Below are 26,741 nucleotides of genomic sequence, written 5' to 3'. Positions count from 1 at the left end.
TGATCTCGGTCACTGAGCTGTACAAGGGTTCAGACAATCCCCAACATACCCTGGACATAAGCTGTTCAGGGCTTTGTAAATCAATACGAATAAGATTGCTGTTAGCATGCTAGGTATTTGCTTCTTTATGCAAACAGTGAGGCTAAAATGGCCAACAGCTTCCTGCCTGCTAGGGACCCAAGTAAACTACAGAGAGATGACCATATGATGAAGCTCTGTTCAAATCCAGAACTAGCCCAACCTGTGCTGTCACAGGTTGGTATAACTCAGTGAAAAGTGGCCAAGAAATGGCTATGGCTTCAGAACAATGTGGGATATGAAGCCATGGGTTAAATTTGGTGTCCTAGCCTACTTGTTTTGAACCTGTTAGCCATAGTTTCTTGGTTTAGATGAAACAGGAAACTATGGTTAGTGGAAGAGTTCCTGGTTTGTTTGTTGGCTCAGCTCAAAAGAGATTTTTTAAAGGGGGCTGTTGATCCAGCTAAATATCTGTTGTATAATTTGACTTCTTAAGGTGAGATATGATTTTCCTAAAATTGCTGAAGTAAATGGCTAAGTGTGGTTTATCCCCATAAGGAGAAAGTGGGCTCCTAAGGAAAGGAGGAGAGAAGGAACGCAGGATCCTATGGCCTGATCTGGAATACTGAATCACACATTATTATTATTATTATTATTATTATTATTTATATCCTGCTATTCTGCTGTCAGTATCCAGAGTCACAGTTAAGCAGTTGAAAGCGTTATATTTGCCCAACTGATTGAAGTGGGAAACAGTGTTTTGATATTGGATATTTCACCTTTCAGATGTCAGCTTTGCCTAGAAGAACTAGAACAGCACCAAAACCAGGGATTCCAGAAGATGAGCTGCCTTCCTTCCTTAAATCGTGAGTTGAAATTTGTGTGTAGTACTTTTAAAATCCAAATTACCCATAATTGGAACAAGTTCCATCAGTCTAACTGTAGTATGGTTTGAAAAGGTATACATACAGATATAATACATTGGAATAAATTGAAACTGTATAAATTGGCTGCATCTAAAATGATGATTGTACCTTGTACTTTTTTTGTTTCAGATGCTAGCAGTTTGGATACCAACAGCTTATCTGAACAAACGGCAGAATTTTTAAAAATAAGTTTACCGTATTTTTTGCTCTATAAGATGCACCTCGTTTTAGAGGAGGAGAACAAGAAAAGAAAAAAATCTCTCCCTCTCTGTGCAGCGCCCCTTCAGTAAAGCAAAGCCAGGAGAGCAAGAGGGATTGGTGCGCACCGACCCCTCTTGCACTTCTGGCTTCAGGGATAGCTGCCCGAAGCCTCCGGAGCACAGCGGGAGCGCTCCCGCTGCACTCCGGAGGCTTCGCGTTGCTTTCACTGAAGCCATGGAGCCTGCATTCGCTCCATAAGACACACACACACATTTCCCCTTACTTTTTAGGAGGGGAAAAGTGTGTCTTATAGAGCGAAAAATATGGTATATCTTGGTTTGGATAACAATAGCTCATGAACAAATGACAAATTTTAAAAATAAGTTTAAATTTCAATTGGACTGACCATGTATTAAAAATAACTTTATTACACCTCCACCCATTGGTTGGCGGTTGGGGCATTCTGAATTTAAGTAGTTACCTCAGTTTTCGAACGTAATCCGTGCTGGAAGACCGTTTGAGTTCTGAAACGTTCGAAAACTGAAAACTCAACAGCCGACAGCTAGGCCTCAGGATCTTGCACACAGCGGAAGCCATGTGGCATGTTCAACTTCTGAGGTGTGTTCGAAAACCGAAGCATTTACTTCTGGGTTTACGGCGTTCAAAAACTGAAATGTTCATCAACAGAGACGTTTGAAAACCCAAGGTACCGCTGTATTATGAAGCAAGTCAACTTAGCCACATTGATGTGATCCAATAAGAGAACCTAGTGGTCAGCACTGGAGGATATAGTAATTGATGGTGTTCCTAAAGTGGTATTAGTTAGCCTACTGCACAGTAAATATTTCCTGTCAGGCCTGGTCCTCACGCTGCTGTCAGTGTTCCAGGTGTCCAACACAATAAACTAGGGTTAATGCTTGCTCTGGGATTTGGGCTCACCTAGTGGCAGCAGTGGGGCAGCTGTGTGCTAACTGCCAATTTAAATTTCCCATATAATAATGATTATGTCACAACATAAAGTTACAATATAAAAAAACACAAGATACATAATAAAAATAACAACAAAAAACCAATAATCCCCCCCTCCCGTAACATATTTAAAGGGCATTGGATGCCAGTCAGCCCAAGGCCTGTTTGAAGAGGGACGTTTTTGCCTGGTGCCTAAAGGTGTATAATGAAGGCGCCAGGCGAGCCTCCCTGGGGAGAGCATTCCGCAAACGGAGAGCCCTTAACTCCGAGCTGCCCTGGCATTTGGCAACAGCACCCGCAGACCCGAGGGTTGGCTGATAGGACAACTGCAATTCCCCAGGTAGGAGAAGGGGCTGGCACAGGCCACAGTCATCAACTGCCTGTGCTGTGTGCCCCTTACCTGGCCTGCCCCACCTCCCACACCATACCTCCCCCCCTACCCTGAACCACTGCAATTCCCTCCCCACTCTCTCTGCTCCCCCTCTTCCCTGGCACATCCCACAAAGAACCCCGGATTTAAACACATACAAGTTAATAACAGTTTTAAACATGTTAAATATTGAGGTCATGGTGACAAAACCAAAAGCGGCATGCCCCAAACCAGAGGTCTATTCAGCCGCCACAGCTTTCACATTGCAGTCAACCATGGCCGCACCCTGCTAGGCTGGGTGGAAGAGGCCTGCTTGCCAGGCAGGGAGCAGGTCCCACAAGACTCGCATCCCATAATGACATGGAGTGACACTGTGTCAGGACATCCTTGATTGAAGTACAGTGGTACCTCTGGTTGCGAACAGGATCCGTTCTGGAGCCCCGTTCGCAACCTGAGCAGAATGCAACCCACGTCTGCGTGTGCACGGGTCGCGATTCGCCAGTTCTGTGCATGTGCGTGATGTCATTTTGAGCGCCTGCACATGTGTGAGCGGCAAAACCCGGAAGTGACCCTTTCCGTTACTTCTGGGTCGCTGTGGGACGCAACCTGAAAAGATTTAACCTGAAGCAAAAGTATGACTGTAGTGAGCAGCTTGTAACCACCGAAAACTTAGGGTTAATGTTTTTGCTGTAGGGCACACCTATAATGATGCCAAGTGTGTTTGTGTGGAGTCGAGGGCCTCCCCCTGCCCTAGTGGACCACAATATATGGTGGGTGAGCAAGTGTTTGGCTTGGTTGCTCACACTTTGTATAGGTCTCCTGTTTTGTCAAAGTCACTTGAGTAACGCAGATGGAGGGAGTCCAAAGAGAAAAGTCTTGATAACAGTTTGCTGAGAAAACAGAACAAAAACTGCATACATTTCAAGGGAAATGTAACAGAAAGTTTTTTTTTCTTTCTTAGGTCACGCCTTGTACATAGAGAGATGTACAACCAAGCGTAAAATTTTCCTCAGAATAACACACCAATCAGAGCACATGTTGTTACCTCAGCAAATGCCATGCCACTCTGCCACACCTCTACCTGTTTCCCTGTCGGCTAGCTGACTTTAACACAAAGATAGGACTACAGTGGTACCTGGGGTTAAGAACGTAATTCGTTTTGGAGGTCCGTTCTTAACCTGAAACTGTTCTTAACCTGAGGTACCACTTTACCTAATGGGGCCTCCCGCTGCTGCTGCACGATTTCTGTCCTCATCCTGAAGCAAAGTTCTTAACCCGAGGTACTATTTCTGGGTTAGCGGAGTCTGTAACCTGAAGTGTCTGTAACCTGAGGTACCACTGTACAATTTCAAGATCCTGAGTTACTCATGATGGGCACCCGGCTTCTCAGAAAGAGGCAACAGCAATTTGTTGCTTTTACCTCCGTCCTTGCCCTCCATTGTGCTTCTGAGATCTCTTGCATGCCTTTGGCCTCAAATGCTGAGATTTGTTTTTTCCTCTCCCTTTCTTTAACACAACAGAATCGCATGTAGCTTCTCTAAAGTCAGTTCCTTCTTTATTTAGATCTTCAGAATCGGAAGAGGAAACACATGAAGAGGAATGGGAGCCCAAAAAGAAAGTCGCAAGGAAGGCCAGTGCGCCCAAAACAAAAGTGTCGAGAGCGAAAAAACCCACTGTAGCTGCCCAGAAGAAACCAGCTGTGCCTAGGAAAAGGACCAAGAAGGTGGCAGTAAAAGAGGAATTGGTAAGTCGTAGAATCTAGGAAGCACTTTACTTTTCAAAGCATTTGAAAGAGTGGATAACAATTGTCGTAAAGGTAAAGGACCCCTGGATGGTTAGGTCCAGTCAAAGGCTACTGTGGGGTTCTCATCTCGCTTCAGGCCAAAGGAGTTGGTGTTTGTCCACAGACAGCTTTTTTGTCATGTGGCCAGCATGACTAAACTGCTTCTGATGCACAGAGGACCGTGACGAATGACAGAGCACACGGAAACACCATTTACCTTCCCTCCACAGTGGTACCTATTTATCTACTTGCACTGGCATGCTTTCGAACTGCTAGATTGGCAGGAGCTGGGACAGAGCAACAGGAGCTCACCCCTTGTGGGGATTTGAACCACCGACCTTCTGATTGGCAAGCGCAAGAGGCTCAGTGGTTTAAACCGCAGCTCCACCCGTGTCCTTGTAAAAATAAATTTCTGTGGAAGCAGGGGTCTACACTTGGAGATCCTCATACCCAGTTTGGTTTTTCACAGGTGCCCGGGGGAATTTTACTTCTCTATAAACTGTATACTTAAGTATTTGGGAGAAAGTCCCACTGAATGCAATGGGGCTTCCTTCTGAGTAAAGATGTACAGGACTGCAGTGGTAAACGACTCCTGAGTCCACAGTCTAAAGTTGTGCAGACCCTTTGCTGTGTGCACACAGAACTTCATGCAAGCAGAATCTGACCTTTCATTTTGTTCTGGGCATCAGATGAATTTATGTCGCGCGGACAGCACAATCCATGACTTATGAGCAATCCAAGACTCTGAACACATGAAGAACATAAGAGCATGCTAGATCAGGCCAATGGCCCATCTAGTCGATTATCCTGCTCAGAGCCTGTGAGAAACCCTCAAGGCAGGGCCTGTTGCTTCCAGCAGAGCCGAGCCATTGCAGTTAGTAGCTATCAATAGCTCTCTTCTCCTTGAATTTGTCCAGTCCTCTTTTAAAGCCACCCAAGTTAGTGTCCATTGTTTTGGAGTTATTAATTTTGCGCCTCCAAATCAGACATGTTCAACCGGTTGACCGCGATCGACAGATGGATTACCGTGGTGCTCCAGGTCGATCGTGGGATTAAATAAAGTGATCTCCGGGGTGCTCCTGATCGATCGTTGGATTTTAAAAAGTGGGCAATGAATGTCCGTGCGCTCTGGTGCTAGGTTCCATAGCCGCCACCCCTGCCGGGAAAGCTTGTATTCCCTGTGATGGCAGCAGAGTGGGGGAAGGAGGGAGGGTGGTAGAGTGTTGTGCAAGCATTTTTTTTTGCACTCCCCCCCCCGAAAGATCAATAATTGGGCAAAGCTCCCCCAAACAAGTTCTTGCCAATGACAATGGGTAGTTTTTTTGTACTGGGAGTAGATCGCAGTCTCTTGGGAGTTGGACGTGCGTGCTGTAGATGAACAAAACTGAGTCTTGTATTGAAATAAAAAATAATTCTGTCTAAAAATATGGTTCAAAAGCTTTACCTCGCAAAACTTAAACAACTTAATAACAAAGTTACATTCACTTAGTGAGCACAATTCAAAGTGTTGGTGTTGACCTTTAAAGCCCTAAATGGCCTTGGTCCAGTATACCTGAAGGAGCATCTCCACCCCGATTGTTCTGCCCGGACGCTGAGGTGCAGCACCAAGGGCCTTCTGGCAGTTCCCTCATTGCGAGAAGCAAAGTTACAGGGAACCAGGCAGAGGGCCTTCTTGGTAGTGGCACCCACCCATCAGATGTCAAACAGATAAACAACTACCTGACATTTAGAAGACATCTGAAGGCAGTCCTTTTCAGGGAAGTTTTTAATGTGTGACATTTTAATGTATTTTTAATCTTTGTTGGAAGCCGCCCAGAGTGGCTGGGGAAACTCAGCCAGTTGGGTGGGGTACAAATAATAAATTATTATTATTATTAGTGATGCATTTTTGTTCTGAGGTTATGCTTATGGAATGGCCAGAACCCTACAGTTCTACATCCAAAGCAGCTTCCAGCATTTCCGTTTATGACTCTTGGAGCGAGGGTGAAACTGGTGTCATCATGTGACTAGGCCATGCAACATCCGTGCGTTTAATCTCTCTTATTTTCATCAACGTGCATTCTAAATGTGTTTTTGGTGGCTTGGGCAGGACACATTGGTGCCTATTGCAGCTCCTGGAGGGAACGAAGGTACGTTTCACCTGCTGCAGCCTAAGGAAGAGGAAGATGTCAAGCCGAAATCTGCAGCCCAAAAGCTCCCCGTGAAAGGGCACCCAGCCCACAGCCTGGAGAGCGCCGAAGGACCCTCCACAAGTGCCGCCACAACGAAAAGAAAAGTGAAGTCGGAAGAGTCTGAAGAAGATTTTACATTCGACGAGCCTCCTTTAAAAAAATCAAAATCAGCCACATGTCCTCAGGGAAAGCCTGTGAAATGTGTGGCGAGTGCCAAATTGGACGAAGACCATAAAATGAACTGGGACATTGTGCAGGTATGAGATCTTTTCCCTTTCATAACAAAGCTCACATAAACCTGTTGCAGCATAAAGAAAGCCTGTGGTCTGGACCGAGGCATAAATTTGGTTTCTGTTGTATATAATAGCAGTGCTGGATGTATTCCAGGAAGCAAATTAGCCTTTATTTATTTTTATAAAATAAATTGCATACTTTCCCCTGTTCTAATGAGAACCCTGAGCGAAAGCAATGGTGCAGGAAGGTTACAATTAGTGTTGGGTTTCATGAGGGAATATCAAAAAGAGGTCATTCAGATATTTGTGAACAGAATGGCGGGGGTGGGATAGGAAGTTTCTGTTTTTCAGACTATTGAACTTGGTGTTACACGCTCCACAGGTAGGGAAATACTGAAAAATTAAAAAAGAACGGTGTATCTTGTTCACCTTCATTCTGGTTTACAGGTTTTAAAGCTTATTCATAAAAGAAGTACACCAGTTTTATAGGCAGTTAATTCTCATTCCCAGTATTTTATATTGGGAATGGATGTAGCTCAGTGATAGAGCACCTGCTTTGCATGCAGAAGATCCTGGGTTGAATCCTGGCATCTCCAGGTACGGCTCAGGATTGTCCCCTGCCTGCAACTTTGGAGAGATGCTGCCATTCAGTGTAGACACATCTGGGGTGAATTGACCCAATGAGCTGACTCTATATACAGTGGTACCTCGGGTTACATATGCTTCAGGTTACAGACTCCGCTAACCCAGAAATAGTGCTTCAGGTTAAGAACTTTGCTTCAGGATGAGAACAGAAATCGTGCTCTGGCGGCGCGGCGGCAGCAGGAGGCCCCGTTAGCTAAAGTGGTGCTTCAGGTTAAGAACAGTTTCAGGTTAAGAACGGACCTCCGGAACGAATTAAGTACTTAACCCAAAGTACCACTGTAAGGCAGTTTCCTATGTCCCCATTTCTTTTTGAAGCATTAGCTGCTCTGAGGTAATTTTTGAGGTATTTAATTTAAAAAGAACAAGAAATCAACATGGCTTCAATAATAATAATAAAAATAATAAATAAATAAATGTTAATTTATTTATACCCTGTCCATCTGGCTCCCAACAGAATATGATAAAGAACACAAACATTAAGAACTTCCCTAAACAGAACTGCCTTCAGATGTCTTCTAAAAGTCATCTGTTTATTTCCTTGACATCTGATGGGAGGGTGTGGCAGGAGGTGGCAAGCGGTGTGCTTGCCAGAGGCCAGATCTGACAGCCCTCCCAGCTGCCTGGAGCCTGCTGCCATGAGGACATTGCCTCACCTTGCCTCCTGGGTGATCTGGCCTTGGCTGCTGGAGATTGAGATTTTTGGGGGGATTGCCAGGTTTATTCTTCACTGCCAGGAGAAAAGAGAAGGAGCTCTTCTGCTTCTGTTGCCTCACCCCAGCCTGCCCTCTCCCACACAGTACAGTGGTACTTCAAGTTACAAACACCTCAGGTTACGAATGCTTCAGGTTGCAAACTCCGCTAACCGGGAAGACTTACCTCGAGTTGAGAACTTTGCCCAGGATGAGAACGGAAATCGTGTGCCGGCGGCGTAGCGGCAGCAAGAGGCCCCATTAGTGAAAGCACCCCTCTAGTTAAGAACAGTTTCAGGTTAAGAACGGACCTCTGGAACGAATTAAGTTCGTAACTAGAGGTACCCACTGTACTGGATTCTTGGATTTAATCCATTCTGGGAGTCCGTTCGACTCCGGAAATGGTTCAAAAACCAAGGCACGTCTACCGATTGGCTGCAGGAGCTTCCTGCAGCCAGTCTGAAGCCGCGTCAGACCTTCGGCTTCCAAAAAACGTTCACAAACCGGAACATTCACTTCCGGTTTTGCGACGTTCGGGAGCTGATTTGTTCGACAACTAAGGCGTTTGACTACCAAGGTACCACACTACAACAACAAACCACTTTTGTGAGAATCCCAATTGACTTGCTGGGCTTCTTATTTACTGTTTCAGGTCTTGTCGCAAAGGACTGGCGTTGAAGAATGGGTGTGTGCGAACATAATCCGCCTCTTCAACGACGACAATACTATTCCTTTCATTGCCCGGTATCGGAAAGAGCTTATAAACAACATGGAGGCCGATGCATTGCGTGAAGTGCAGCAGACGCTGGAAGAACTACAGTATGCCATGGGGTGGAGGGCGGTGGCAGTGGAAAGGGACAGAGGACACATAAAAAGTCAATAATAATAATAATAATAATAATAATAATAATAATAATAAGTTTTAAATTATGGCATGCCCTTTACTTGCAGGTCCCAGGGCAGGGCAGGTTGAAACTGTTTAAAATTAAAAACAGTCAAAACAGATTGCAGTCATAGGAATTGGGTAGGCCTTGGTCACCGAAAGCTGTATAGTGAAGGTACCAAACACTTTTGTGGGGCGGGAATTCCACAACTTATGGGCTACCATAGAGAATATCCTCTCTTGCCCCCCACCACAAGAGTGTTGGAATTACTGAGAGGGCCTGTAGAGAAGGACAAGGCCTTTCAGATATTTTGAACCCGAGTTGTTTAGAGTATTTAAATGCGTATAACAATAATAATAATAATTTATTATTTATACCCCGCCCATCTGGCTGGGTTTCCCCAGCCACTGTAGGCGGCTCCCAAAAGAATATTAAAATCATGATAAAACATCAAACATTAAAAACCTCCCTAAACAGGGCTGCCTTCAGATGTCTTCTAAAAGTCAGATAGTTGTTTATTTCCTTAACATCTGATGGGAGGGCGTTCCACAGGGCAGGCGCCACTACCGAGAAGGCCCTCTGCCTGGTTCCCTGTAACCTCACTTCTCTCAGTGAGGGAACCGCCAGAAGGCCCTCGGAGCTGGACCTCAGCTGAGCAATGGGGGTGGAGATGCTCATTCAGGTATACTGGGCTGAGGCCATTTATGGCTTTAAAGGTCAGCACCAGCACTTTGAATTGTGCTCGGAAACGTACTGGGAGCCAATGTAGGTCTTTCAGGACAGGTGTTATATGGTTGGCGGCCGCTCCTAGTCACCAGTCTAGCTGCTGCATTTTGGATTAATCATCATCATCATGAATTTATAAAAAATGAAAAAACTTTGTCCAAGTTTTCTAGGTGACACAAATGGATGTCTGAGAAATGTTACTAAGGGAATTGGTTTCTAGGAAAGGATGTGCTTCCCCTAAACCTAGAACTTGTTTTCAGGTGAGCAGAAGGTACGTAGGAGGCTGTCAGCCATCTAGCTCAGTATTGTCCACACTGACCGACAGAGGCTCTCCAGGGTTTTAGGAAGGAGTCTCTCCTAACCTTTCCTGGAGATGCTGAAGACCTAACCTGAGAGCTTCTGCATGTAAACCACTTGCTCTATCACTGCGCTGTGGCCCTTTCCCAATGCTCTAACAGTGGTTCTCAACCTGTGGGTCCCCAGATGTTGTTGGACTACAACTCCCATCATCCCTCAGCTCTGGCCTTGTTAGGTAAGGGTGATGGGAGTTGTAGTCCAACAACATCTGGGGACCCACAGGTTGAGAAAGGCTGCCTAGAAGGATGTTCTGTTACATTGCCTTCCTACAGGCCTTTAGGTTGGGAGAGATATAATATAGGAAATGTATTAATCTCTAAGGAGCTGGCTTGCCCACTGCCAGTTTGTCTAGGGTGGATTGCAGAACCTGTCTGAGATGCCACAGTCCACTCCAAAGTTTTGGTGGAGCTGAATGAATTAACTCCAGTTTGAGACACATTTCCTTGGCTTGGGAAGTTGCCCTTTCTGTCGATGAAGTGGGACACTATGTAAATGTAAGACTATGTCCTTTGCAGTTGCATAGTCCATGCAAATTTCCTTCTTCACACTAGGAGATGCCTGCAGAATTAGGAGTGGTGTGTCTACATGTGCATTAATTGGTATGACCTTCACCTCCTTTTCTTTTTAATCTTAGGACTGTTGTGAAAAAAGTTCATGCTTCGATCCAGAAGCTTAAGAAAGAAGGAAAACTCTCAGAAAGCCTTTTGACTGCTTTATTAAACTGCAGAACCTTGGAGGAGTTGGACCACGTGGTTAGTATCTTCTTTTTAAAATGTAAATCCATTAGATTCTTTTAAAGCAGTGTTTCATCAAACATCCATGCCCCTATCCACAAATGTTTTGTCTTCTGAGAACCTCTTCCTCATTGCAGAGGATTATGGGGGTGAATACTAGAGTGCATTCTCAATTAGGAACATAGGAAGAATGCCTTATGCCAAGTCAAACCATCTGGCTCAACATTGTCTAGAAGAATGTTTTTATAAGGCTCAGAGTGTCCTTTTCATAGAATTGCTATTCAAAGCATTCTGCGTACCTCTTGTGTTTTTTGCTTTGAACGCTCCTTGTAAAGTGCAAAAAGATAATGAGAATTGGTGGCAGAAAAAAAAATCAAAGTAAATATTTATTTAAAGCATTTATGAATTGATACATAAAAATATCCAGCTGGTGTACCCCCCTCTCTCCATACACAGACACATATATATAAGTGAAACAAAAATATATAGTGGAACCTTGGTTTTCGAATGTAATCCGTTCCGGAAGTCCAGTCAACTTCCGAAACATTCAAAAACCAAGGATCAAAGGGCTGTTGGCAAAATGAATGGAGAAAACTGAGAAACGCACCTCAGAAGCCGTTCAATTTCTGAGGTGCGTTCGAAAACAGAAGCATTCACTTCCGGGTTTTCAGCGTTTGGCTTCCGAAACGTTCAGCAGCCGAGACGTTTGAAAACCGAGGTTTCATTGTATAACAATATATATATTTATATATAAAGGTAAAGGGACCCCTGACCATTAGGTCCAGTTGCGACCGACTCTGGGGTTGCGGTGCTCATCTCGCTTTATTGACCGAGGAGCCGGCGTACAGCTTCTGGGTCATGTGGCCAGCATGACTAAGCCGCTTCTGGCAAACCAGAGCAGCACACGGAAACACCGTTTACCTTCCCGCCGGAGCGGCACCTATTTATCTACTTGCACTTTGACATGCTTTCAAACTGCTAGGTTGGCAGGAGCTGGGACTGAGCAATGGGAGCTCACCCCGTTGCGGGGATTTGAACCGCCGACCTTCTGATCGGCAAGTCCTAGGCTCTGTGGTTTAACCTACAGCGCCACCCGCATCCCATATTTATATGTAACTATCTATATATTATATATAACTATAACTGAAACAAAAATGCAGTGTAAACCTACAATAAACAAATAAAACAGGAATTCAGGGGATTTAGTTGTATAAAACAAGGTCCTGTCTTATGGGTCAAGGTAGGGAAATCCTGGGCAACAATATGAGTCTGTACAAGGATCTGAAGTAACTGATGGTTGCTGCTTCACAAATTTTTCTGTGGTTTTTATATTGTCATAAGCAGTGAACTGCCCTGAGATCAATGGATGAAATGTGGTGTACCAATTTTAATAATAATAATATTTTTTTAAAAAAAATATGGTGGAGGGAAGGGCATTCAGATTGTAGGGCCAATGGCAGAAAATGCCAGTCACTGCCCTTTTAAATATTTTCTTTAACAAAATTTATATACAATTTGATTGTTAAAAAAATACTTTCTAGGTGGTTTACAAAAGTGTAAAATAAAATACTGATACCATTCATTTAAAACAGGTATTAAAATCTCCAAAAGATTATTAAGATTAACACTAGCTTAGAAAACACATAACACATAGAAATACACATAACCTATATGTGTGTCTGGGTAGGCTTGCCTAAACAAAAATGTTTTAACCAGGTGCCGAAACGAGAAGAGCAAAGATGTCAATAGGCAGGACGTGTCAGAATTCAAGCCTATATCAGTAGTAACTGGCAATCTCCAGGCACCCGGCTTGATCTCCTGTTGACCTCCCTGTCTGCATTCCCCAGCAAGATACAGGCTAGGTCGTGATAGGCGATCCTTCTCGGCGTGAGAAGAACACCCCCCCTCTTTCCTGCCCCCCCCGGCAGGGGAAAGAGATAGACAGAAACGTATTTACATTCCTTTATTTCTGTCTTTGCAGCATTACAAAAGCATGACTGCTCTCTTCAAGCTCCAGCAGTCGAGAGACAAACACGTCCTGTACTTCCTGTACAAGAGCAAAAGGAAGAGCTCATATTACACTCTGAGCTAATTCCGGTGCATTGCCCTGTGAATTTCCTGTCCCTCTGTTTCCCACGGAACAGTCCTAACATTCCATCATGTGATGTTTTCAAGCTAGCAGCTCACAGCTGCATTGCTTCTATATCGTAACAGGGTGTTCCAGAGTGCAGATGCTACCATGGAAAAATATGTATTACTTACAAATACAGAACAAATGTTATGTGACTCCTATGATAGTGCTAGTTCCACAGACTGAAGGGGCAGACTGGGCATATGTGGGGTCAGGCGATCACATGAACAAGCTGTTCCCAAGCTGTTAAGATGCCAACATCTTGAACATGGCCCCGTAGCAAATGTGCAACCAGTGCTGATCTCTGTGCAGAGACTGACAGGGTCTCACTCCTGTCAGCAACTATGCTGCAGCATTCTGAACTTAACTACAGCTTCCAGATTGAGGGCAAGGGAAGCACTACATAGAGCACAATGCAGTAATCCAGCCTTGAAGTCACCAACGCTCTGTGATATTCTGTAGAGTGTGGAGCCACATGCATTTTACATCCAGCCTCTGTTCTCTATCCTAGTATGCGCCGTATAAAACGGGAAGCAAAGGAACAAAAGCACAAAGAGCCAGGCAACTGGGATTAGACCACGCTGCAAATTTGCTCATTGAGAACCCGAGAGAACTCAACCTACACTCTTATGTCAAGTCCAGTGTTGAAGGTAAGGACGTCCTTTACTGAAGCAGAGAGTGTTGTGCAGTGGTTAGAGTGTCAGACTAGGACCTAGGAGACAATGGTTTAATTCCTCACTTGGCTGTGAAGCTTATTGGGTGACCTTGGGCCAGCCACCATCTCTCAGCCTAACCTGCCTCACCGGGTTGTTGCGAGGATAAAATGGGGAGTAAGAGAACCATGATTTGCTTGGAGGAAAAGGTGGTATACAGATTTATATTTAAAAAATACATCTGCCTCAAGAGGCAATGGAGTGTGCTTCTAGGGGTGAAATCAAACTGCTGAAGAACCTCAATATCTCAATATTTGTAGATATTTGTAGAATAAATTTGGAAGAAATTCTTCCAACTTTTCTTCTTTTTCGTTTCTCTTTATTTTTTCTTCTTTTTTTCTTTTGTTCCTTTTTTCATATATATGTGCTTATTTGAAATATATATGTATGTATGTGCAATATTTTGCTTATATTTTGTAACAATTATGTTAAATAAAATAAAAATTAAAAAAATCAAACTGCTGAAGAATCACAGCACCTGCTGTGGCTGCAGAGACCGGTAACTTGCAACTGCTGCCTCCCACACTGTTTTTGCTGCGTTAGCAAAAACAGGACTGGGCTGCCCAGGCGACAAGATCCTTACTGACATGGTCCAAAGGAAAGCAGAGTAATACATTTGGCACCAGCTTGGCTGCAGGAGTTGCCAGAAGGAGGCATACAAGACACCACCCAACCATCTTAGGGACTCCACTGTGGATTTGTGTAGGGTTTCCTCCTTTTCTTCTCCTGAAGATGTCCCACTAGGCAGTGGGTATAACTGCAATAATAATACAGTAAGAATAAATAAAACACCAGTCAACCATCTATTGTATTCTCACAGACCTGCTAAAACAGAACATACAAAGAATAAGGCCCCTATTAATTTCAGAGGCAGATATAAAGAAATGAATGGGAAGTATTGCAGTATTGGATGGGAATAATATTCTGCTTTTGAAGAGGAGAAAATTGCTATTGAAATGTGGTTTTTTAAAAAGTCTCCTGTTAAATTACAAATTCTGTATATTTTATTATTGATTGAATGTATCTGTCTTTCAAAGTGACTTGCAAAGATTTAAAATGCAGATACGCCATAAAATAAACACCCACCCATACCAGTAAAAACTCACATAATATGAAGACTTTTCATCCAATCACAATACAAGAAGGAAGAAAATATCCTTTCTTACCCTTCTAAAAAATTAATACCAAGACATGCTGAAAATCACATCAATTTTAAAACCGAAAGCTTGCAACTATATCTAGCAATGTGTCTCCTAGTGTAATTATAGATAAATCTGTAGGGGGCAATATTGGACAATAAAACGGGCTGGTTTTTATATTATTATTATAGAGAAGCTAGTAAATACTTTTTTCTAGTTCATCTGTGGAGAAGTTTTTCTTCTTGGTGTTTTTTTTTTTTAAAGATTAATTGAGTATTTTTTAAAGCACAGGTTCTAAATCTGAAACTGTTAGACAGTGTCCAGCAAAGTAAGGCTCCTCAAATTATCCCTACTCAGGACTGATAGTTAAATATAGCTCCTAAATGTTGGAGCACATCCACAGTGTTGTGGACGTTATCAGGGCATAAAATATAGGAACGAAATGAATAGCACAAGGCTCAAATATATTTTCTTCCAGGTCTTTCCACGGTTGAGGAAGTAAAATCTGGAGTGCAGCACATCTTGGCTGACATGATCGCTAAAGATAAAGAGACGCTGGATTTCATCAGAGATTTGTAAGTGCCGTTGTTACAGGCAGCTTGCTTTTATCATAGGCCACTTAAATTCTTATTTTGCAGCTTTTATGCATTCATTTCTGACTGTCTTCATAGGCACAGTGGAAGGGGTTCATCAGGTATGGATTCAGGTGGAAAACAACACTCCTTAGGTACATAGGAAGCTGTCTTGTAGACCATCTGGCAGCAGCGCTTCAGGGTTTCAGACAGGGGCTTCTCCCAGCCCTACCTGGAGAACCCAGAGCTTGAAGCTCTGCAAAGAAAGCAGGTGCTCTACTGCACAGCTAAGGCCCTTCCTGTTTGGCCACATTAAAGCCCTTTAAAGCCCTTCACGGCCTAGGACCTTCGTATCTATGGAACCACCTCTCCTGGTATGCCCCATGGAGGACCTTAAGGTCCATAAATAGTAACAGCTTAGAGGTCCTGGGCCCTAAGGAAATTAGATTAGCCTCAACTAGAGCCAGGGCCTTTTCAACACTGGCTCTGGCCTGGTGGAACGCTCTGCCTCGTGAGACCAGGGCCCTGCAGGATCTGATTTCTTTCCGCAGGGCCTGTAAGACAGAGTTGTACCGCCTGGCCTTTGGCTTGGAATCAACTTGATCCCCTCCCCTTCTTTCCTTTTTCCTTTCTCCTTCTGTGATGGAACTCCTATTTGGGGACTTCCCTAGCTTTTTTCTGGCCCACGTAGGACCAGTCTGGATAGTTGGCCTTGGTGAAGACTTGACGTTTACATCCCAAAAAAAGTTTTTGATTTGAGTTCCTACTGAAATGAGGCTGCATTTTAATGTTTTAATGTTGTATTTTAATCTTGTTTTTAAGTTGTGTTTCAATCAGTTGTTTTTATACCTGGTGTCAGCCGCCCTGAGACTGGTCTTGGCTGGGGAGGGCGGGGTATAAATATTATTATTATTATTATTATTATTATTATTATTATGCCAGCATACCACCTGCAGACAGTTGTGTAGCAGCACTGAGTGAGCTCCCAAGTCCTGTCCTTTACAAGGAGGGTGGCAGTGGAGTGTGGTTCAGGGCAGGCAAAAGGGAGGCCCCCATGGACCTCTGATGTGATCCAGCTGGTTTTCATCTTCTTCATAAACCAGGGATTTCATGTGCAGAGCTATCCAGGCATTTGTGTGCTTAGAAGAATATAGGGAAGCCCAGCACCAGTGCTCCAGATTTGCATGTTGCATGAAGCGAATGTTACTCCATATGAATCAGACCTTGGTCATCCATGGGGGGGGGGGGGGCGAAACCCCTGGAACTGGAATCCGTTGTGGCCCAACAGTGAACAGGAAGGATCAAAGCAGAATCCTGAATCAGGGCATGGACGCTGGGGTTGCTTGCAGCCAAAGTAGCAGATTCCATCTTTGGCCGCTTGGCATATGAGCATGCAAAGAGCCCTGCTGGATGAGGCCAAAGGCCCGTCTAGTGCAACATCCTGTTCTTTTAGAAGACCCAAGCCCAAGAGCCTCTGTCATTTTCTGCTCTGTCTTGCTTTGCTATTGGGATACTTCCTTAATTCTGAAAATCGTTTGTTTTGTTAAAACGTAGTATGATAATAACGGGCAAGTCACTATCAGTCCTTGTAATGACATTAGCATGATTTCTATTCGAATTCTGTTCAATTTTTTTTTTTTTAAATATAGATGCCAAAGAAAGTACATTTGTATTCAGTCATCCTTGGCAAAAGTGACCTCAAAAAAGGCCAATGAAAAAGATGTCAACAAGTTTCACCTGTACCAGAATTTTTCTTGCAATATAAAGAATATTCAGCATCACCAGGTAGGTGCTTAATGATCAGCCCTCCGCTGCATAGAATATTATTTATCTGTTAAACAAATTTGTAGACCATTTAGCAGCACAAAACCTTGAAAGCAGTGCAACGAAGGGGGTGCACTCTCTTGGGAAGAAGAGGTTCGGACTTTGGGGGTGCTCCTCATGACTGGAAGCTCAGATAGCCTTAGTGCCTTTTATCAGCTTTGGCTGGTACGCTAACTATGGCTGTTCTTGGACAGGGATAATCTGGCTATGGTGATCCATGCAGAGGTAAACTCAAAGCTTGGTTTTTTGCAGGTGATCTGTGTGGTGGCTGTCTTTGTGCCTGACACAGAGGCTCCATCTGGTGCAAAGCACCATGGCTAGACTGTTGATGGGGGCAGATGGTTGCCAGCACATAACTCCAGTGATCAGAAGCTACTGGACTGGGTTCAAGGTTCATTTATTAATTTACGAGGCCCTGTAAACTTGGGCCCAGGATACCTCAGGGGGGCAGCCTTATCTCCTAGATCCTTGTCCAATCACAGAGGTCTTCGGGGGAGCTGTTCTTGGTGATCCCCTATTGGCTTGTACACACGATTCCTATCTACAAGGAGCCATGCATTCAAAATGGTGGTCCCAATTTCGTGAAACTCCCCTCCAGTTGAGGGCACACAGCTCCCCTCTCCCCACCGTTGAACTTCCAGTTCTTACTGAGGGCTTAAAAAATAAATAAATCTGAAGGCTACACTACTTAGAGACAACTGTGATTAAGTAGCATGCAAATTGTTGAAACAAACGAACAAGGGAAGAAGAAGAAGAGTTTGGATTTGATATCCCACTTTATCACTACCCGAAGGAGTCTCAAAGCGGCTAACATTCTCCTTTCCCTTCCTCCCCCACAACAAACACTCTTGTGAGGTGAGTGGGGCTGAGAGACTTCAGAGAAGTGTGACTGGCCCAAGGTCACCCAGCAGCTGCATGTGGAGGAGCGGAGACGTGAACCCGGTTCCTCAGATTGCAAATCTACCGCTCTTAACCACTACACCACACTGGCTCCCAGTGTGAGAGGAAGATTTTGAAGTTCTTCTGCACACAGGCCTTAAAATGTCAAATTCGCTCCTGCAAGTGACGGTCACCATCTTGGATGATTTTAGTGAATCGTAGAATTGTTGGAAGGGAGCCTGATGGGCCAATCTAATCTAACCTCTATAATGCAGGAATCTTGTGCGCTACGTGGGGCTCGAATCCATGTCCCTGATTAAGAGTCTCAAGCTTCCCCAACTGAGCTATCTCCGCTGCCTTAGCCTCTGTGAATGTGTCTCTCAGTGGCTATGTGTTCGCACTTTTGCTCTTGGAAACCATATGTTGCTGCGAATCACAAGCAAGGAGAGACGTTGTTGAACTCTGGTCCCACTGTCATCTGACTGGCTACCATGAGAACAGGGTACCGGACTAGACTGGCATTTGGTCTGATCCTTGCAAGCCTCTTTTTGTGCCTCCTCCCTCCTTCCCACCTGCACTTTGCTGCCCTTGAACAGATGGCGGAGGGCAGCTGGACCGAGTCAAGGTCATTACGGATTAGCCCAATGGAAAGATTTGCAGCAGACCTTTTAGTACGAACAAACTGTTTCTCCAGAGATACAAGGGAACATGCCTTGTTATTCCGGGACAGTGGCTGAGGAAGAATGAAGCATTTAATCATTTCCTCCTGGGACCAGCAGGAGTTTGGAAGGCTTACTTTGCTCTCCGTCGCTTTCACCCCCAACCCCCCCTTCCTCCGAGTTGTGCCCTCAGCCCCAGTTCGTTCAGTCTTTGCTCCGCCATCTTCTAAATCTAACCTCAGACGTCTTGTCTGATGTCATGTCTCCTGTGTCAGCCACTGCGGCACTGCTTAACGGCTTGGAGAACATCCCTGTGATTGACGAGTGCTCTGAGCCACGGGGCGTTAAACCTGTCAGCTGAAATTGGTCCTGAGTGGCGAGAAAAGGTTAAATAATTGTAGTTAAAGGTGACCTGAAAGAAGGGAAGGTTTTTAAAATACGTGTATATATATATGTGTGTGAACTTATATATACATCGTGTGCCAAATGTTCCCAATGTCAAAGTAAAAAAAAGAAAAAGAACATCAGCATTTTGGGATTATTTTTTTTTAAGTGTTGTTCGTTATTGTTTTGCAGAAATTCCAAATTAGTCCTACTGATTTTCAAAGCCTACATTGCGACTAAACCACCACAGGGTCCCAATGCTTATCTAATATTTCCCGGTCTCATAGGCAAGGTTAACAGAGCACTCCCATAGGCATCTGATGGGGTTCTTGAGTCCCAACAGGGCTCACCATTGCTAATTGGGCATAGCCCATTTCCCACAGTGCCCTGAGGTACTGTGGCTTTGGGGCAAGGTGGGAAATTAAAATGGCAGCTGCCTGGTGCCAGTTGGAGAGGTTCCACTACAGGGTAAGTGACAGTCCGCTGTAACCTGAAACCAGCTTGGTTTAACTGGTTTTTAATTTATTTCATTTATTAAATTTACCAGTTGATTTTTCACCAAGGTGTAACTCAAAGCAACTTGCAATATATAAACAAAACAAATCGAGTTTCTTCTTCCTCTTTTTTTCCACATGAGCTCCTGCCTTCCTTTGGCCGTGTTAACCGCAGTGCACTGTCACCTCTGCACCAAAGTTAATGTTCACCAGGGTTAGCCTTGAACCAGGGTTTTGGAAACAAGCTTCAAATCCTTGCTTTAGACTCTGGTTTGAAGCTCATCACATTAGCACAAAGATTAGCCGCACCACGGATAATGCTGAAAAGGAAAGAGTGGGAAAATTTGCACAGGAGACAGAAAGAGGTTGTGAATGAGCCAGTGGGTTTCTCCCAACCTTTTTAAGCACAGGTAGGAGAGTGGGAAACGTTATATCTGCAGTGGTTCAGAGGAAGTGGTGTGTGGATTCCATGCTGTGCTTTTATTCGCCCTTCAGTTAGCTAAGAAATGAAAAAGCCATTTGAGGATTTTGTTGCTAACCTTGAGTTTCACCTTCCTCCTGAATTCTCCTGAGTCTTTTCAAATGGATTTCCTGTGCTGTATGCTTATTTGAACAAGGGCTGTGATTCGAAACTAGCCTGTACATGAAAAAGCAAGGACTACTGGCCGGCAGCCAGAAATTTGCTGGTTCCTTCCAATCAATATGTGAACTCCAGCTCTCCTCTCTCCTGCAGCTCCTGGTTGTTTGCTTCACTTTGCCCATATCTTCTCTGTTATTCATCCCCTTCCAAGCTCCTCTTGCCTTGTGTTTTCTTGGTGTGCTTCCTCTCAGTGTTATCCAGTTGTTGCTAATGATGATTTTTATCCTACTTTTCCACGTATGTACGGCCACTCACAGTATAAAATTTAAACAAATTCTTGTAGCTATCATACGTAGAATTGTAGAGTTTGAAGGTGTTTTGCCAATCAACACTGCAGGTTCTTTAAAGGGTCCTTGGTAGTCAGTAGATGAGGGAAAACATATTTTATATAAAATATATAAAGGTGTAAGATTTTTTGGAGGCACCATTGATGGAATCTTTTGAGAAGTTGGAGATGGTGTTTGTAAGTGGTCCATGTTTCGCAAGCGTACAGTAAGGTTGGTAGTGCAATAGCTTGGTAAACAAGCATTTTGGTTTCCCTGCGAATGTCCCATTGCCTTAGGCCTCAGTGAAAAGGGGTTGGTTTACCCACATAGAAAGCTTTAGTTGATCAGGCCAATAACCCCAAAGGAACAATTCCCCCACCAGACCTTGACCCACATACACCAGATCTAGCCTTAGGAAACCGCACCATTTGGTCCATCATTCTCTCCCTGCTTGACCATGTTGCTTTGCACCATTCGTACCTGCCTCAACCAGGCTGGGCTGGATGTCTCCACAGTCACTACCTGTGTCGATTAGGGCTCCTAATCTGGGCAGTCAGGCCCCGGCTGGGCCACTCTCAAGGGCAGGAGTGCTCCTGCGAGGACTCGCAGGAAGGGTTGCCTGCACATAGCCAAATCTGCAGCACCTCGATTTTTCTTGCCCGTTTTCCACTACAGAAGGGACCCAACTCTGCAATGCAGGAATCACAGCTTAAAAACCCCCCGAAAGATGGGCCACCATCTTTGGAGGTCGTTTGCCTTTGAAAACCAGTTGCTTGGAGTCACAGGTGGGAAGAATGTTGCTGTGCTCAAGTCCTGCTTCCCATAAACATCCACTTCCCATAAGCAGGCTTTCCATAAGCATCCACTTGACCACTGTGAGAACAGGATAGTAAACTCGATGGGCCATTGGCCTGATCAAGTAGAGCTTTCTATATGGGTAAACCAACCCCTTTTCACTGAGGCCTAAGGCAATGGGACATTCGCAGGGAAATCAAAATGCTTGTGCACCAAGCTATTGTACTACCAACCTAACTGTATGCATGCGAAACATGGACCACTTATAAATGCCATCTCCAACTTCTCGAAAGATTCCATCAACAGTGCCTCCGAAAAATCTTACACATCACTTGGGAAGACAGGCGAACTAATATCAGTGTACTGGAAGAAGCAAAGATCACCAGTGTTGAAGCAATGATTCTTCAACATCAGCTTCGTTGGGCTGGTCATGTTGTGCGAATGCCTGATGATCGCCTTCCAAAGCAACTACTCTATTCCGAACTTAAAAATGGAAAGTGTAATGCTTGTGGTCAACAAAAGAGGTTTAAATACTGTCTCAAGGCAAATCTAAAAAAAAAAAGTAGTGTAAACACTGACAACTGGGAAATGCTGGCCTGCGAGCTCTCCAGTTGGAAAACAGCCTTTACCAAAGGTGTCATGGGCTTTGAAGACACTCAAACTCAGGATGCAAGAGAGAAATGTGCTAGGAGGAAGGCACGCTTGGCAAATCCACACCGTGATCAACTCTCGCCCGGGAACCAATGTCCCCACTGTGGAAGGACGTGTGGATCAAGAATTGGCCTCCACAGTCACTTACGGACTCATTGCTAAAACCGTGTTTATGGAAGACAATCTTACTTGATTATGAGTGATCACCAAAGAAGAAACCAACCCCTTTTCACTGAGGCCTAAGGCAATGTTGAAAGCTCAGATATACGAGCTAGGGGCCAAGTGCCACCTAGTTAAAATCAGTTAAAATCGCCACAGTGGAATGTCTGTTCGCCAGGGTGTTGGACTGGGGGTCCCATACAATGCTATGGTTTGACGATTCTATGATCTCAACATTACTTGACTGTAGCTTCCTCTTAACAACAATTCACTTGTCCCAGTACAGAAGGAGGAGAAATCCAGTTGAGATGGAAATGACATTATCTATGGACTAAGGCAGAGGTGTTTAAGCTGTGGTTGCCAACCTGGCTCCCAGAAATCTCCACATAGTCATAATTGGATCTACACCAGTAGAAAACGCACCTGGCGCCTGGCTAATTTCTAACACTGGCTTAAGGGGATGGCAACTTGCTTACTTTTCTACAGATACTTAGTTTCCAAGCTAAATTTGGCTTATCGGGGTTGGCTATTAATGAGAAGATGCTCTTCTTCAAGCCATTGTTTGTCAAGCTACAGTGGTGCCTCGCAAGACGAAATTAATTCGTTCCGCGAGTTTTTTCGTCTTGCGGTTTTTTTCGTCTTGGAAAGCACGGTGTCGTAAAAGTTTTGGAAAAGCTTCAAAAATCACCAAAGTCTTCAAAAACCTCAAAAAAGGCTACCACACTGCGTGCTATGAGTTGCTCCTTGAAGTCAAGTCGCAACTGTATTAACAGTTTTAAGAAAAAGGAAACAAACTTGCAAGACGTTTCCGTAGGGAAAATCGTCTTGCGAAGCAACTCAAAAAACCAAAAACCCTTTCATTTTGTGAGTTTTCCGTCTTGCAAGGCATTCGTATTGCGAGGTACCACTGTAGTTTGTTTGGAGGGGCTTGGAAATAGGGCACTTGGTCGGGAAAAACCCCTGTGAGTCAGGAGCAATGATATCTATATCTGACGAAGTTGTTTGCCGAAAAACATAATTTTGATTTCACTCCAGATAGCTGTTTTAGCTTTCACACAGACACGGACACACAGACACACACACACACTCTTGCCAGTGTGGAATAACCATGAAAGTGTTTTGTTTTCGTTCGGGAAATGTGTGCCCTCCTAATTCCTGCATGAGAGCATTTGCTTTGGCAGTCAAGGTACCTGATGCTATAACATTTCACATGTAATTTTTATTATTTGCTGTGTTGTTCAATGATATGTCAGGCCTGGTATGTCAACATGCACAGGGAAAGCTGAGGAATATAAATTGGTGCGATGCCCCCAGGTCATTTTTAGACCATTGTGTTTAACATATGTGACATGTCTGAGTTAGCTAGTGATTGAATTAAAGTTCGTGATTGACACAGCAAGCTTGCTTGTGACAGGGCTGAGGGCCCATAGCATACATCAACATGCACGGCAACACAGGAATGTCAACTTTTAACAGCTTTTTAATGGTTTCTCTGCACGTCTAATGTATCGGAAATGTATGGTTTTCTTAACTTTCGGGAGCATGTGGATTTCCACGTACATAGCAATCATTGTCTTCCCCCCCTTTGCTGACAGTTAAAATGAATACTTATCATCTCATGGAAATGTTATTATTCCATAAGAACATAAGAAGAGCCTTTCTGGATCAGGCTATTAGCCTATCTAGTCCAGACATCCTGTTGTTGCAGTCAAACAGCCATTATTATGCTGACTTAGGCCTTCCTACTGGGTCTGCTGTTGCCTTTGCTTTGGAGGCCCAAGGGATGAAGTGGGAGAATCCAGGATCAAGGCAGAGCTTGGGTTGTGGTCAGAGAGATGGGTGGTAGTTATCAAGTGAGACATCCATGAAATGGGTCCCTTGGTTGGGATCATTTCTGGTTCCTTTGACCCTTTAGTTGTACTCAGATGATCTTTGGGTTTCCAAACCATTTTGTCTGGGTCAAGTGGGATTGTGACAACAGTTTGGTTAAATCTCCACACGGCCTTGAAGCACACACACTCACTCTCTGTGTCCCTGTATAAACAGGGCAGGGGAGAATCTTTGTTACTCTGAGAGCAGCTCACACTGAAAGGTGGGGAAGTACTTAAATACATGAAAAGTACTTAAATACATTTTAGCAGCCATCCAGATGTCATGCAACCTAGTCGCTTAGCTGGGTTTATGTGACTTGGAGCATCCTGTGGAGCTTATGTACTCTGAATACACTTTTTAATTTAGCCTAGGGGTGGGGAACCTCTGGCCCACAGGCCTAGTAAATGCCCACCTGCTATCGAGCCACGTTCAAGATCCCTGTATTCATTTACATAGCCCTGAACGACTTAGCTCCAGGGTACCTTAGGGATTCCCTGAACCCTTATATCCCTTCTCAGCCACTGAGGTCAAGTGCAGGAGTGTCGTTGCTTGTCCCTTGAGTCAGAGAGGCCCATCTGACACCGATATGAAGTAGAGCCTTTAATATCATTGGCCCAGTCCTGCCAGTAAGAATTCAACAGGAGGCTTCAGTTTCAACCTTCAGACGCCTGTTGAAAACTTTTCTATGCAGGCAATTAAGATAACATCTTTCCATAATAGTTAGTTGATGGTTTCTGATTTTAAACCCATATGTGTTTTTATTCTGTAGATATAGATGTAGGTATAATTGTAAACTACTTTGATGTTTTTCTATGATTTAGTGGTATATAAATATTTTCCTAAGTAAAATAAATAAAAATGAGGTCTGTTGGGTCTCCCCTTTTGGCTAAGCTGTGCACACCTGCCCCTTCATCTGACGTGCAAAGTAAGATTGCAGAGTCAGCTGATTGATCTGTATAAAAACAAACCGGGACTCAAGCCTGTGTATACCCTGTGGTTCAAAAACAAAATTAAAATTCTACACCTAGGTAATCCAGCTCTTGGTCTAGCAAAAATGGGGTTCTACATCCTGTACACATTATGCAAGGTGACCACATATACATTCTTTCTCTTGATTTGCATACTTAGTTTTGCATCACTCTGCTTTTGCTAAATTTGGGGAGGGGCAAAACTGAGGACCCCCCCTCCCACACACACAACCGACTGAAAACATAGTTCATTCCTCTCTAGGTTTTGGTCCTTTGGAAGCCATTTTGGCACATTGAACAACTAACAATAATACAGCTGTAATAGCACTTTCACATGTGAACATACGAAGCTGCCATAAGCAGTCAAACTATGGGTCCCCCTGCAGTCAGCACAGTCACTAGATCAATAGATTCACTGTGGTTTTGAAGGTGCTCCCTGCCTGTTATGTGTGTCATATGTGTTCTCCATTTCTATTTGCTGTTTAGATTCTAGCCATTAACCGAGGGGAGAATCTCAAAGTCCTGACAGTGAAGGTCAACATTCCCGACGGTGTGAAGTTTGAATTCTGTAGGTGGTGTGTAAATGCAAGGTCTGTATGAGGGCATGCCAATGCTTTATTCGTTTTTCTGATCAGGGTTCGCTGAATGCATTTCCCTTCTCGGTGTGAATTTATAACTGTTGGACCTACACTTTTGGACTAGTCTAAAAACATTAAGCTGGGAGTGAGTACCAATGTGGTTCTCTCCAGATGTTGGAGTCTCTCCCATTAGACTCAGCCAACATGGTCAATGATCAGGGTTGACAGGAGTTGTATGCAACCCAGCAATACCTTGAGGGTGCAGCATTGGCTATTGCTGCTTTAGATCTAGTAGGGCTGCCATATTTGGAAGGGCAAAAAAGAGGACACATTTGCCAACTTCTACTTCTAACTATGGGTCGCTTTGATGGCTCTCACTTTAACCTCCTACTAAAAGGTAAAGGGATCCCTGACCATTAGGTCCAGTCTTGACCGACTCTGGGGTTGCAGCGCTCATCTTGCTTTACTGGCCGAGGGAGCCGGCGTACAGCTTCCGGGTCATGTGGCCAGCATGACTAAGCCGCTTCTGGCGAACCAGAGCAGCTCACGGAAACACCGTTTACCTTCCTGCCAGAGTGGTACCTATTTATCTACTTGTACTTTGATGTGCTTTCGAACTGCTCGGTTGGCAGGAGCAGGGACCGAGCAACGGGAGCTCACCCTGTCGCGGGGATTCGAACCGCCGACCTTCTGATCGGCAAGCCCTAGGCTTTGTGGTTTAACCCACAGTGCCACCTGTGTCCCAACCCCCTACTATATGTCAGCTATAGAAGCTGTGATATATTGCTAGTAGCAATGTTCTTAGCTTTCAACAACAAAATAATAATAATACGTATTGCTCCCTCACTTGCCACATGAAAGTGTTTGGGCTCACGTTCACATCTTTGTGAACATAAGCGTGCACAGAACAATTTATTAAACTGTACATGTACATATGGACTCTCCTTAAAGGGACGGGGATGTTAACTCTTGCACTCCCAGATTCCTTCTCCAAGATCTTCCAGCTGAGCCAGTGTCCTTTTAGTTCAGCCACAAGAGAAGGGATTCATACAGTATGTAGTTAGTTTAAGATGCTGCTGTGTTGTGATTCTCTTCTGAGTTACTGTATTGTGCCAAATTTTAAAAATCCACCCAGACAGAAATTTTAATCCTGAAGAAAAGGTCATGTCTGGGGAAAAGAGGATGTGTCCTAGAAAAAGAGGACATATGGCAACACTACGATGGGAATGTGGCCTGCAAAGTAAACTGGAAGAGTAACTGCTGGCTTGGCCAGCAAATAGAGCACTGGTCATGGAGATGGGAGAAACCTGG

General features: G+C 44.2%; 1 protein-coding gene across 1 annotated transcript in view; it reads left to right on the top strand.

Annotated features, from left to right (window-relative positions):
- Positions 1–26,741, top strand: part of SRBD1 (S1 RNA binding domain 1) — a 171,192-nt gene that overhangs the window by 1,993 nt on the left and 142,458 nt on the right. Inside the window, exons 2-10 of the mRNA XM_080998131.1 lie at positions 805–884; positions 4,048–4,228; positions 6,357–6,695; positions 8,658–8,824; positions 10,607–10,724; positions 13,349–13,487; positions 15,168–15,264; positions 16,911–17,046; positions 25,339–25,442. Coding sequence (XP_080854257.1) covers positions 805–884; positions 4,048–4,228; positions 6,357–6,695; positions 8,658–8,824; positions 10,607–10,724; positions 13,349–13,487; positions 15,168–15,264; positions 16,911–17,046; positions 25,339–25,442 — 1,361 coding nt within the window. The remainder of the gene's footprint in view (positions 1–804; positions 885–4,047; positions 4,229–6,356; positions 6,696–8,657; positions 8,825–10,606; positions 10,725–13,348; positions 13,488–15,167; positions 15,265–16,910; positions 17,047–25,338; positions 25,443–26,741) is intronic.

Source organism: Podarcis pityusensis (genome assembly GCF_964106645.2).
Source record: "Podarcis pityusensis genome assembly, chromosome: 3".
Taxonomy (NCBI): Eukaryota; Metazoa; Chordata; class Lepidosauria; order Squamata; family Lacertidae; genus Podarcis; species Podarcis pityusensis.
This window is presented reverse-complemented; position numbering and strand designations above follow the sequence as displayed.